At 46.9% G+C, this 13,878-nt stretch overlaps 1 protein-coding gene across 1 annotated transcript; it reads left to right on the top strand.

The window, feature by feature from the left end:
- Window positions 1-761: 761 nt before the first annotated feature.
- LOC145884288 (uncharacterized) lies at window positions 762-7,105 on the top strand. The gene is made up of 2 exons (XM_082978815.1): window positions 762-1,212; window positions 5,769-7,105. The coding sequence occupies exons 1-2, from the start codon at window positions 1,011-1,013 to the stop codon at window positions 6,602-6,604; spliced, it is 1,038 nt and encodes a 345-aa protein (XP_082834941.1). The 5' UTR covers window positions 762-1,010; the 3' UTR covers window positions 6,605-7,105.
- The last annotated feature ends 6,773 nt before the right edge of the window (window positions 7,106-13,878 follow it).

The raw sequence follows: 13,878 nt of genomic DNA on the forward strand, positions 1-13,878 counted from the left end.
TGAAAATGAAAAATGTTGAAATCAACTATACGACAAAGGATTCAACAACTGAAAACTGAAACAAACAAATGGCTCAAACAGATCAATTCCACTGGACATTGGGTTTGATTTAGACCCTGCCATCATGGCCAGAGATGTAACTTCTAACCAACACAGACCTTTCATGAATGACTAAAAGCACCTAAGTATTAGATTTACTGCCATGGCCCGTCACCGCCTCAGACACCATTCACAATGCTGGCTGAGGTACGAGTAAAACATGAAATATTATTTCCTAAATGTCAAAAAATCCCCACTCCATCAACGAGTCTCTCACTGTTTAACCAGAATAACATTATTTCCTGGGCTCCCCGTTTGTGCCGTCAATCCGCTGCAATTTATCCAGAACGCCGCAGCCCGCCTGGTGTTCAACTTTCCCAAATTCTCCCATGTCACCCTACTCCTCGGCACTCGAAGCTCGCTCCCACTACTGGACCTACGGAGCAGCAAGAGGACCTGCCCCTCCCTACCTTCAGGCTCAAACCCTACGCCCAGACCGAGTAGTTTATAGTTTGGGTTCTGACGGGGTACGACAGATGAACTAAACTCATGAAACAAGTTATATTCTTCAATAATCAATGGGTACATATAATGTATTTATGAGTGGAAAAAACTGATGTAGCAACTGCATTTCACCACTTTATTTAATTTTAAAAAAAGATGACAAATGTGTTTTTGTCTTTTAGGCGATGCAGCCAGCGTGTGACGTATAATCTAGTGGACGGGACACTTAAACTATAACAGTTAGTCCGCCACCTCAGTAGCTAGCGAACCAATATAGCCGACCGATTCAAGCTCTTTAGACTGTTTAGGTTGATATTAGTCACTGTGTTTTAAACCCACTTCTTTCGTATCTACTAGTTGCCCATTGAATTTAATATTTACGTTGTTGTTGGTAGTCAGCTACATCAGCTGTCTCGTTAACTTAGCACTAGCCGCTAATTATAGCTAGCTAGCTAACATCCCCGACCATGAGCTCCCTGAACTACTCACCCGCTGTTAAAGAAGAGGAAGTCTGCTGGACGGAGAAAGAAGCTCTGGGGCTGAACATTGTCGTGAAAGAGGAGAAGGAAGAGGAGGATGTTACAGTAAAAATAGAAGTAGAGAGTGAGGAGGAGGAGGGAGAGATAACTGTCATATTGAAAGAGGAGGAGGAAGAAGAGGAGGAGACAGGTCAGATAAACACCATTACGCACTAATCTCAATAACGGGCACAAACTCTGCAGTTGTTGAACTGATTTGTGGTTTTAAAACTGCATTATGCACTTCCTACATCCATTTATATATACCAATGCCATGTATTGTTGAACAAAGTAACTTATAAATGCTAAATTCAACTGTCGCACCCCCATCAAATCCAAAAAAGGTTGTTTTACTCCAATGTTTGTAAACAATACGGAAACAAACACTGTAGCCTATATTCTAACGGTAAAACTATAATGTTGATATCATGGATGGTCGGTCCTTGGATCCATAGTGGTTACGTTTCTCCAGCCACATCCCTCAGCTTATTACCGAAACAGTTGTGGGTTGACCACTTTGGAAAACCCACGATTAAGAAAAATCATGAATGATGAGTGAGAAAGCTGGGGGTGTATGATCTTTGTACCTCTTTGTCACTCATCATTAATCATGAATCCATTCATGATTATCCATAATCATCATGGTAGTGTCCAGAAACATCTTCTATTCTGACTGAAAATAAAAGTGACTTAAATGACAGTTCATTCAGTTTCTATGTGCAAAACACAAACTGCAAGTGCATGCAACATGTTTGTAGTCACAAGCTTAACTTTTGACTATTTTTCCAAAGACTTATGACTTCTCCAAATGGGGGGACTAGATACATAAAGTGCTATCGTCGTTGTTTTTCAATGTTGGAGTTTGCTTTCACTGTCTGCTGCTGGTGAAGAGACATCAGAATTCTCGTCTATCAATCACAGACGCGTCATTTGATTTCCCGTTGTCTAGTTTAATGGCAATGTGCAAAACCGATGTCAATACTGACGTGCATACCTATATAACGTAGGTAGATGACGTAATGACGCCACCAAAAATGTTGCGCTACACGTGCAACACAGCATTCCTAACCTAGCCCACAATGTCTGCTGTGTGGATCGAGCAGTCAAAGAGTCCAGCAGTCATTTGAAAGAGTAAGAACATTTTCAGCGAGACAACTCCAAGGCGAAATACATTAACGGCAAGATAATGGAATTCACTGCCCTTGACAATCAACCGTTCTCTGTCGCGGAGATGTGGGCTTTCGCCGACTCGTCGAGTCCCGGTTCACACTACCAAGTAGGAGGTATTTTACAGATGTGAGCCACGGTACACACTACCAAGTAGGAGCTATTTTACAGATGTGTGCACACTACCAAGTAGGATACATTTTACAGATGTGAGCACCGGTACACACTACCAAGTAGGAGCTATTTTTCAGATTTTGTCTTAACGGAGTTACACAGTATTGTTGAAACGCACATCCATGAGCTACTTGCTATGGCCGTCACTGCTATTAGCTTCACGACTGATATTTGGACCAGTGATGTCAGCCCCATGAGCATGCTGAGTCTGACAGCACAGTGGGTCCACCAGGATTTCGTACTGAGGAAAGCCGTATTGCTCAAGAATGTGCTGGTTCTCATACCGCTGCTGCCATTTCAATGAGAACATGTTTGAAACTTGGAAACATGAACACACTCCTAGCTCCATTCAAACAACTGACTCGAGAAATAAGCTCATCAACTGCATCTGCAACAGACATGGTACCCTCAGTCATGGCATTGAAACGCTCAACAAAACTGCCGACACAGACTATGGGGTTAAAACTTACAAAAGTACTCAAGGCTGTGAACACGCGATTTGGTTGCATTCTCTCTGAGCCTCTTTACTGTGTCGCCACCATGCTCGATGCTAGGTACAAGGACCGCTACTTCGAATGCAGACAAGAAACCTGGTTTACGTGAAATGTTAGATTAGCTGGGAAAGATGGAAACCGACACAGTGACAGTGCGCACCGAGGAAGAGATGGAAACGGACACAGTGACAGTGCGCACCGAGGAAGAGAGGCCAGGACAGACCGAGTGGAAACTTCACTGCTTGACATGTATTGAAGAAATCCTGGTTGAGAATGAAACGACTGAACAAATGAACAACGGAACAGCACAGCAGCAGAAGAAAGTCTGGACTAAAGCCCTTGACAACCTGGCACACTGTGGTAGCGAGTTAAAGCACTTGACAACCTGGCACACTGCTAATGAGTAAAAGCCCTTGACAACCTGGCACACTGCTACTGAGTAAAAGCCCTTCACAACCTGGCACACTGTGGTAGCGAGTTAAAGCCCTTGACAACCTGGCACACTGCTACTGAGTAAAAGCCCTTCACAACCTGGCACACTGTGGTAGTGAGTAAAGCCCTTGACAACCTGGCACACTGTGGTAGTGAGTAAAGCCCTTGACAACCTGGCACACTGTGGTAGTGAGTAAAGCCTCCCAAAATCCTAAATAAAGGCACTAGAGCATCATGGTAGTTGTAGGCTAAACGTGTTTGACATGAATGTATTTGGCTATTTATTCAGATCCGTGTCATGTTGACACCACCATTTTCTTTTTCTTCCATTTAATAGTTGTTCAACAGTTGTCTGTATCGTCTTAACTTGTTTTCCCAAGATGAAAGACGAAACCCCCGACCCCACAGAAAAGACCCACTCCAACTGACCAATGCTGCACTTCTACCAGAAGCTCCCAGAGCAGTTTATTTAGGGTCAGAGTTGAGATAGCCAGGGATTCCAGAACCCTGTGGGAGCAGAGTCTGTGTAAATACCTCTAAGTGTTTATTTCAGCACTAATGGAACATTGTACAGTTGATTGATCCACATAATGAATGTACAGTATGTATTTCATGATTCATGTGACATTGCAAACTAAATCTATCCAGTTACGTTTTTGAATGTCAATCTGTCAATGCTTTGTTAGTTTGATGGAACAGCAAAATATAATTTACATGTTAAATGAAAAATGTGTTTGTTGTATGAGTGGAATTGCTGTCTCAGATCAGTCAATGAATGGCTGTCGTATTGGTGGACAGAATGAAACAGGGTCTACTGCATGTGTTACTATGGCTGTGGTATTGGTGGACAGAAAGAAACAGGGCCCATGTGTTACTATGGCTGCGGTATTGGTGGACAGAATGAAACAGGGTCTACTGCATGTGTTACTATGGCTGTGGTATTGGTGGACAGAATGAAACAGGGTCCCATGTGTTACTATGGCTGTGGTATTTGCTACTATATTCTGCTGCTGTAGTGTGCAACTTCAAGGTAGACATTTTTCCTTAGAAAGATGGGACGTTTGGTTTCCATGAGTGTTGGAAGGAACTGCATTTAAGAAAGATGGGACGTTTGGTTTCCATGAGTGTTGGAAGGAACTGCATTTCAGGACTGGTATAAACCAGCTGATCCAGCGGAGGGGTTGATCTGTGTGTTTAAGGGGAAAAAGCTATAAAACGCATTGCTCTCCAAAGTAAGTATTTCATAGGCCGAATGCTTATTATAATAGACATGTTGTGTCTGTCGGCAGGGAGAAAATAAATCAGTCTGCCTGACCCCTCTGAGTTTATTAGTAGTCTCTAGTAGAAGCCTGCAACCATAGAGATGGATAGAGGACTCATCTTTATATCTGTGCCATTATAGAGTCTGTGACAGCATGGGCAGCTCCATAGAGATGGATAGAGGACTCATCTTTATATCTGTGCCATTATAGAGTCTTTGACTGCATGGGCAATATCCATTTTAAACTAGTCAATTTTCTTCATCATGATTGGCTGATCCCTCCTGATGGTTGGACATGACTCCAACAGGGTCGACCAGGAGGGATCAGCCATTGAAGTTGGAAGTCCCACCCAGTTGCCTACATCAAAATGGTGGAAGCCCCTCAATGGCGCTGCCCATGCTAATACACTCTTTTGGCCACTAGAGGCCTCTTATCATTCTCTATGGCATTAACGCACCTAGCAAGCTATATCATGGTGCCTGGTGCTCTCTTCAGCTAGCCAATCAGGAGGATTATCCAGACTAGTGGTGAGTAACCAATCGCAGCACTTCAGCTTCAGTGGGCGTGTTTTGCCGAGAAGACAAGTGGGGAAATCAAAATAACGCATCACAGACACCCAGCGCCCTGTTACCACGATAATGGCCCTAATGACTCCAATACTTTAATTGAACATGGAACACTCACAAAAGCTTCTAAAACACTCCAATACTCGTGCTCCTAAATGTATTTGTGTGCTCTTAACTTAGGAGCACATGTACTCCTTGTAATAAATGTCAGCGTAGAGCCATGACCTATAATAATAAATCATCTGTATCAATCAGCAGTTTATCTGTCAGGACCGGCGCTGTGTTGATTCTTGATGTTCAGTTGTACCACTGTTCATCATTATTATTGTATCTAAATTAATTATTTTAACACATTGGTTAAGGGAGACGGGTCAAAAAAACATTACATGTAGCAAATATCCCACATTACTTCTTACTACTAATACATTTCCGGGTTTAGAAACATTACAAAGCCTGCTCATTCGTCTTTTGTGGGGGGTTTTTCATCTACCTACCGCATTGGCTGCTGGACCTTAAAACCAACCAAAAACAGACTTAGAAGACAATTGTCAAAGTGTGTAAAAGTATTTAGTCAATAGAGTGAATGTTTATCTGACTTTGATGTTCACACAGGAGAGAGACGGGACTATTGTGGATCCTCTGGGGAGCCTCAACAACATCATGATGCTGACGACGCAGAGAAGAGTCTCTCGAGATCAGAACACCTCAAGAAACACCAGCGGAGACCCACAGGGAAGAAACCTCACTGCTGCTCTGACTGTGGGAAGAGTTACTCAAGATCTGATTCACTAAAAGTACACCAGAGAATTCACACAGGAGAAAAATCTTATAACTGTGATCAATGTGGGAAGAGATGCTCTTCTTCATCAGAACTTACAATACACCAGAGAATCCATACAGGAGAGAAACCTTATAGCTGCTCTCAGTGTGGAATGAGTTTCTCTCGATCATATTCACTGAAATCACACCTAAGAATTCACACAGGAGAGAAACCATATGACTGTAATCAATGTGGGAAAAGTTTTGCTACCTCAGCTAACCTGACTGCACACAAGAGAATACACACAGGAGAGAAGCCTTACCACTGCTCTGACTGCGGAATGAGCTTTATCACCTCAAGGGAACTACTCCTACACCAGAGAACACACACAGGAGAGCAGCCTTATAGCTGTGATCAATGTGGGAAGAGTTTTACTCAGTCAAACAACCTGATATCACACCAGAGAACACACACAGGACAGAAGCCGTATAGCTGTGATCGGTGTGGGAAAAGCTTTACTCAGTCAAGTCACCTGAAATCACACCAGAGAACCCACACAGGAGAGAAGCCTTATAGATGTGGTCAGTGTGGGAAGAGATACTCTGATTTAAGGGATCTGAATAAACATACTAACATACATGCAGGAGATCCAGAGTGTGGAATGACCTCCAACACCCGACCTGGGTAGTAGAACACAGAGTGTGGAATGATCTCCACCAGACCCTGGGTAGTAGAACACAGAGTGTGGAATGACCTCCAACACCAGACCTGGGTAGTAGAACGATCTCCAACACCAGACCTGGGTAGTAGAACACTGCATTGTGAGGTTTTTATATAGTACTTGCGCAGAGCGTTCTATGTTGGACATTTAGAAAAAGTGTGTTTGTGTTGGAGGGGTTGTTATTCACACTCATTATTTTTCCTGATTTAAGTCATCTTTATTTTATTTTAATCTTCAGTTTTTCCTCACCACATGGAATGAATGTCAGAATCCTCTCAACTTAGACTCCCCAGTGTCTTTCGGTCACTTCAGGGATTTGGTGAGAAACCTGGTCACAGAGGAATGGACGTGTTTCTCAGAACTTCTGATGACGAATATGATGAGTTGGTCTTGATGAGTTGGTGAATTCTGATATTCTGGTTGATTGCAGCTGGTTTCCTGTCTGTTTCTTTGTATTTATTATTCCCCCCCCCCCCCCCCCCCCATCCAGTTTACATGGAAATGTCTGAATCACCAGAGTAACTAATAAGACTGGAAAAAAACTGAAATTCACCAATCAAAATACACTTTTTATCACAGTGACAATATTATATTGGTCTATTTCATTCTGACATATTACGTTTGTATCATGTCTATGTTTATTTTGATGCTGCATACTTTCCTATTTTCCAAACTCACTTCACTCCAAAGAGGAAGACTTGAGGATGTGACACGTTTGCAACACTGCTATTTGGAATCTAATAGTGTCCATCCCATTCCTTCGTTCAAGACACTGCAACAGTTGTCTTTGAACATGTTGACTGGCAAAAGAGACGTACAAAACCCCTCCTACCTTGAGGGGAGCCTGCTCCTTATTGGTCGCCTCGCAAACAGATCTCCACCTGAAAGGGGCTGGGCTAGTCCTTTAAATGACCCCACATGCAGCCATTCTCCCTCTTTCAAGCAAACCAGAATGGAACCACAGAGATGTTCATTGACTGTGGGGATCATATGAACATGGCAGCCTAGTTGGTGGAAGCTACATGACAGACCCATTACATTACATCCCACCCATCCTTCCCAGACTAAGATATTTTACAAGATGGTATTCAATGCCTGCCAACTGGCTATATGGCAAAAGTTTTATATATAAAGCTTAGCCAGGTTTGTGCACTGTAGATTGTACCCAGAGCAATGGTCTATGGATGCTATTTGTTGTTGGTATGCCCTGGTCGGAGGACGCTACATGTTGGTGGTATGTCCTGGTCAGAGGACGCTACATGTTGGTGGTGGTATGCCCTGGTCAGAGGACGCTACATGTTGGTACTATGCCCTGGTCAGAGGACGTTACATGTTGGTGGTATGTCCTGGTCAGAGGACGTTACATGTTGGTGATATGTCCTGTTCAGAGGACACTACATGTTGGTGGTATGTCCTGGTCAGAGGAAGCTACATGTTGGTGGTGGTATGTCCTGGTCAGAGGAAGCTACATGTTGGTGGTGGTATGTCCTGGTCAGAGGAAGCTACATGTTGGTGGTGGTATGTCCTGGTCAGAGGACACTACATGTTGGTGGTAGTATGTCCTGGTCAGAGGACACTACATGTTGGTGGTAGTATGTCCTGGTCAGAGGACGCTACATGTTGGTGGTGATTTGTCCTGGTCAGAGGAAGCTACATGTTGGTGGTGGTATGTCCTGGTCAGAGGACGCTACATGTTGGTGGTGGTATGTCCTGGTCGGAGGACGCTACATGTTGGTGGTGGTATCTCCTGGTCAGAGGATGCTACATGTTGGTAGTATGTCCTGGTCAGAGGAAGCTACATTTTGGTGGTGGTATGCCCTGGTCAGAGGACACTACATGTTGGTGGTGGTTTGTCCTGGTCAGAGGAAGCTACATGTTGGTGGTGGTATGTCCTGGTCAGAGGACGCTACATGTTGGTGGTATGCCCTGGTCAGAGGAAGCTACATGTTGGTGGTGGTATGTCCTGGTCAGAGGACACTACATGTTGGTTGTAGTATGTCCTGGACAGAGGACGCTACATGGTGGTGGTAGTATGTCCTGGTCAGAGGACGCTACATGTTGGTACTATGCCCTGGTCAGAGGACGCTACATGTTGGTGGTATGTCCTGGTCAGAGGACGCTACATGTTGGTGGTGGTATGCCCTGGTCAGAGGACACTACATGTTGGTAGTGGTATGTCCTGGTCAGAGGACGCTACATGTTGGTGGTATGTCCTGGTCAGAGGACGCTACATGTTGGTGGTATGCCCTGGTCAGAGGACACTACATGTTGGTAGTATGTCCTGGTCAGAGGACGCTACATGTTGGTAGTATGTCCTGGTGAGAGGACACTACATGTTGGTAGTATGTCCTGGTCAGGGGACGCTACATGGTGGTGGTATGTCCTGGTCAGAGGACGTTACATGTTGGTGGTAGTATGTCCTGGTCAGAGGACGCTACATGGTGGTGGTATGTCCTGGTCAGAGGACGTTACATGTTGGTGGTATGTCCTGGTCAGAGGACGTTACATGTTGGTGGTATGTCCTGGTCAGAGGACGTTACATGTTGGTGGTATGTCCTGGTCAGAGGACGCTACATGTTGGTGGTATGTCCTGGTCAGAGGACACTACATGGTGGTATGTCCTGGTCAGAGGAAGCTCCATGTTGGTGGTGGTATGTCCTGGTCAGAGGACGCTACATGTTGGTGGTATGTCCTGGTCAGAGGACGCTACATGTTGGTGGTGGTATGTCCTGGTCAGAGGACGCTACATGTTGGTGGTGATTTGTCCTGGTCAGAGGAAGCTACATGTTGGTGGTGGTATGTCCTGGTCAGAGGACGCTACATGTTGGTGGTGGTATGTCCTGGTCGGAGGACGCTACATGTTGGTGGTGGTATCTCCTGGTCAGAGGATGCTACATGTTGGTAGTATGTCCTGGTCAGAGGAAGCTACATTTTGGTGGTGGTATGCCCTGGTCAGAGGACACTACATGTTGGTGGTGGTTTGTCCTGGTCAGAGGAAGCTACATGTTGGTGGTGGTATGTCCTGGTCAGAGGACGCTACATGTTGGTGGTATGCCCTGGTCAGAGGAAGCTACATGTTGGTGGTGGTATGTCCTGGTCAGAGGACACTACATGTTGGTTGTAGTATGTCCTGGACAGAGGACGCTACATGGTGGTGGTAGTATGTCCTGGTCAGAGGACGCTACATGTTGGTACTATGCCCTGGTCAGAGGACGCTACATGTTGGTGGTATGTCCTGGTCAGAGGACGCTACATGTTGGTGGTGGTATGCCCTGGTCAGAGGACACTACATGTTGGTAGTGGTATGTCCTGGTCAGAGGACGCTACATGTTGGTGGTATGTCCTGGTCAGAGGACGCTACATGTTGGTGGTATGCCCTGGTCAGAGGACACTACATGTTGGTAGTATGTCCTGGTCAGAGGACGCTACATGTTGGTAGTATGTCCTGGTGAGAGGACACTACATGTTGGTAGTATGTCCTGGTCAGGGGACGCTACATGGTGGTGGTATGTCCTGGTCAGAGGACGTTACATGTTGGTGGTAGTATGTCCTGGTCAGAGGACGCTACATGGTGGTGGTATGTCCTGGTCAGAGGACGTTACATGTTGGTGGTATGTCCTGGTCAGAGGACGTTACATGTTGGTGGTATGTCCTGGTCAGAGGACGTTACATGTTGGTGGTATGTCCTGGTCAGAGGACGCTACATGTTGGTGGTATGTCCTGGTCAGAGGACACTACATGGTGGTATGTCCTGGTCAGAGGAAGCTCCATGTTGGTGGTGGTATGTCCTGGTCAGAGGACGCTACATGTTGGTGGTATGTCCTGGTCAGAGGACGCTACATGTTGGTGGTGGTATGTCCTGGTCAGAGGACGCTACATGTTGGTGGTGGTATGTCCTGGTCGGAGGACGCTACATGTTGATGGTGGTATGGCCTGGTCAGAGGACACTACATGTTGGTAGTATGTCCTGGTCAGAGGACACAACATGTTGGTAGTATGTCCTGGTCGGAGGACGCTACATGTTGGTGGTGGTATGTCCTGGTCGGAGGACGCTACATGTTGGTGGTGGTATGTCCTGGTCGGAGGACGCTACATGTTGGTGGTGGTATGGCCTGGTCAGAGGACACTACATGTTGGTAGTATGTCCTGGTCAGAGGACACAACATGTTGGTAGTATGTCCTGGTCAGAGGACACTACATGTTGGTGGTGGTATGTCCTGGTCGGAGGACGCTACATGTTGGTGGTGGTATGTCCTGGTCAGAGGACGCTACATGTTGGTGGTGGTATGGCCTGGTCAGAGGACGCTACATGTTGGTGGTAGTATGTCCTGGTCAGAGGATGCTACATGGTGGTGGTATGTCCTGGTCAGAGTACGTTACATGTTGGTGGTATGTCCTGGTCAGAGGACGTTACATGTTGGTGATATGTCCTGTTCAGAGGACACTACATGTTGGTGGTATGTCCTGGTCAGAGGAAGCTACATGTTGGTGGTGGTATGTCCTGGTCAGAGGAAGCTACATGTTGGTGGTGGTATGTCCTGGTCAGAGGACGCTACATGTTGGTGGTGGTATGTCCTGGTCGGAGGACGCTACATGTTGGTGGTGGTATCTCCTGGTCAGAGGATGCTACATGTTGGTAGTATGTCCTGGTCAGAGGAAGCTACATTTTGGTGGTGGTATGTCCTGGTCAGAGGACACTACATGTTGGTTGTAGTATGTCCTGGACAGAGGACGCTACATGGTGGTGGTAGTATGTCCTGGTCAGAGGACGCTACATGTTGGTACTATGCCCTGGTCAGAGGACGCTACATGTTGGTGGTATGTCCTGGTCAGAGGACGCTACATGTTGGTGGTGGTATGCCCTGGTCAGAGGACACTACATGTTGGTAGTGGTATGTCCTGGTCAGAGGACGCTACATGTTGGTGGTATGTCCTGGTCAGAGGACGCTACATGTTGGTGGTATGCCCTGGTCAGAGGACACTACATGTTGGTAGTATGTCCTGGTCAGAGGACGCTACATGTTGGTAGTATGTCCTGGTGAGAGGACACTACATGTTGGTAGTATGTCCTGGTCAGGGGACACTACATGTTGGTGGTGGTATGTCCTGGTCGGGGGACGTTACATGTTGGTGGTGGTATGTCCTGGTCGGAGGATGCTACATGTTGGTGGTGGTATGTCCTGGTCAGAGGACGCTACATGTTGGTACTATGCCCTGGTCAGAGGACGCTACATGTTGGTGGTATGCCCTGGTCTGATGACACTACATGTTGGTGGTGGTATGTCCTGGTCAGAGGACGCTACATGTTGGTGGTGGTATGTCCTGGTCAGAGGACGCTACATGTTGGTGGTGGTATGGCCTGGTCAGAGGACGCTACATGTTGGTGGTAGTATGTCCTGGTCAGAGGACGCTACATGGTGGTGGTATGTCCTGGTCAGAGGACGTTACATGTTGGTGGTAGTATGTCCTGGTCAGAGGACGCTACATGGTGGTGGTATGTCCTGGTCAGAGGACGTTACATGTTGGTGGTATGTCCTGGTCAGAGGACGTTACATGTTGGTGGTATGTCCTGGTCAGAGGACGCTACATGTTGGTGGTATGTCCTGGTCAGAGGACACTACATGGTGGTATGTCCTGGTCAGAGGAAGCTCCATGTTGGTGGTGGTATGCCCTGGTCAGAGGACACTACATGTTGGTGGTGGTATGTCCTGGTCAGAGGACGCTACATGTTGGTGGTATGTCCTGGTCAGAGGACGCTACATGTTGGTGGTATGCCCTGGTCAGAGGACACTACATGTTGGTAGTATGTCCTGGTCAGAGGACGCTACATGTTGGTGGTATGTCCTGGTGAGAGGACGCTACATGTTGGTAGTATGTCCTGGTCAGGGGACACTACATGTTGGTGGTGGTATGTCCTGGTCGGGGGACGCTACATGTTGGTGGTGGTATGTCCAGGTCGGAGGACGCTACATGTTGGTGGTGGTATGTCCTGGTCAGAGGACGCTACATGTTGGTACTATGCCCTGGTCAGAGGACGCTACATGTTGGTGGTATGTCCTGGTCAGAGGACGCTACATGTTGGTGGTGGTATGCCCTGGTCAGAGGACACTACATGTTCGTGGTGGTATGTCCTGGTCAGAGGACGCTACATGTTGGTGGTGGTATGTCCTGATCAGAGGACGCTACATGTTGGTGGTGGTATGGCCTGGTCAGAGGATGCTACATGTTGGTGGTAGTATGTCCTGGTCAGAGGACGCTACATGGTGGTGGTATGTCCTGGTCAGAGGACGTTACATGTTGGTGGTAGTATGTCCTGGTCAGAGGACGCTACATGGTGGTGGTATGTCCTGGTCAGAGGACGTTACATGTTGGTGGTATGTCCTGGTCAGAGGACGTTACATGTTGGTGGTATGTCCTGGTCAGAGGACGTTACATGTTGGTGGTATGTCCTGGTCAGAAAACGCTACATGTTGGTGGTATGTCCTGGTCAGAGGACACTACATGGTGGTATGTCCTGGTCAGAGGAAGCTCCATGTTGGTGGTGGTATGTCCTGGTCAGAGGACGCTACATGTTGGTGGTATGTCCTGGTCAGAGGATGCTACATGTTGGTGGTGGTATGTCCTGGTCAGAGGACGCTACATGTTGGTGGTGGTATGTCCTGGTCGGAGGACGCTACATGTTGATGGTGGTATGGCCTGGTCAGAGGACACTACATGTTGGTAGTATGTCCTGGTCAGAGGACACAACATGTTGGTAGTATGTCCTGGTCAGAGGACACTACATGTTGGTGGTGGTATGTCCTGGTCGGAGGACGCTACATGTTGGTGGTGGTATGTCCTGGTCGGAGGACGCTACATGTTGGTGGTGGTATGGCCTGGTCAGAGGACACTACATGTTGGTAGTATGTCCTGGTCAGAGGACACAACATGTTGGTAGTATGTCCTGGTCAGAGGACACTACATGTTGGTGGTGGTATGTCCTGGTCGGAGGACGCTACATGTTGGTGGTGGTATGTCCTGGTCAGAGGACGCTACATGTTGGTGGTGGTATGGCCTGGTCAGAGGACGCTACATGTTGGTGGTAGTATGTCCTGGTCAGAGGATGCTACATGGTGGTGGTATGTCCTGGTCAGAGTACGTTACATGTTGGTGGTATGTCCTGGTCAGAGGACGTTACATGTTGGTGATATGTCCTGTTCAGAGGACACTACATGTTGGTGGTATGTCCTGGTCAGAGGAAG

Source organism: Salmo salar, chromosome 01 (assembly GCF_965601325.2).
Source record: "Salmo salar chromosome 01, fSalSal1, whole genome shotgun sequence".
Lineage (NCBI taxonomy): Eukaryota > Metazoa > Chordata > Actinopteri > Salmoniformes > Salmonidae > Salmo > Salmo salar.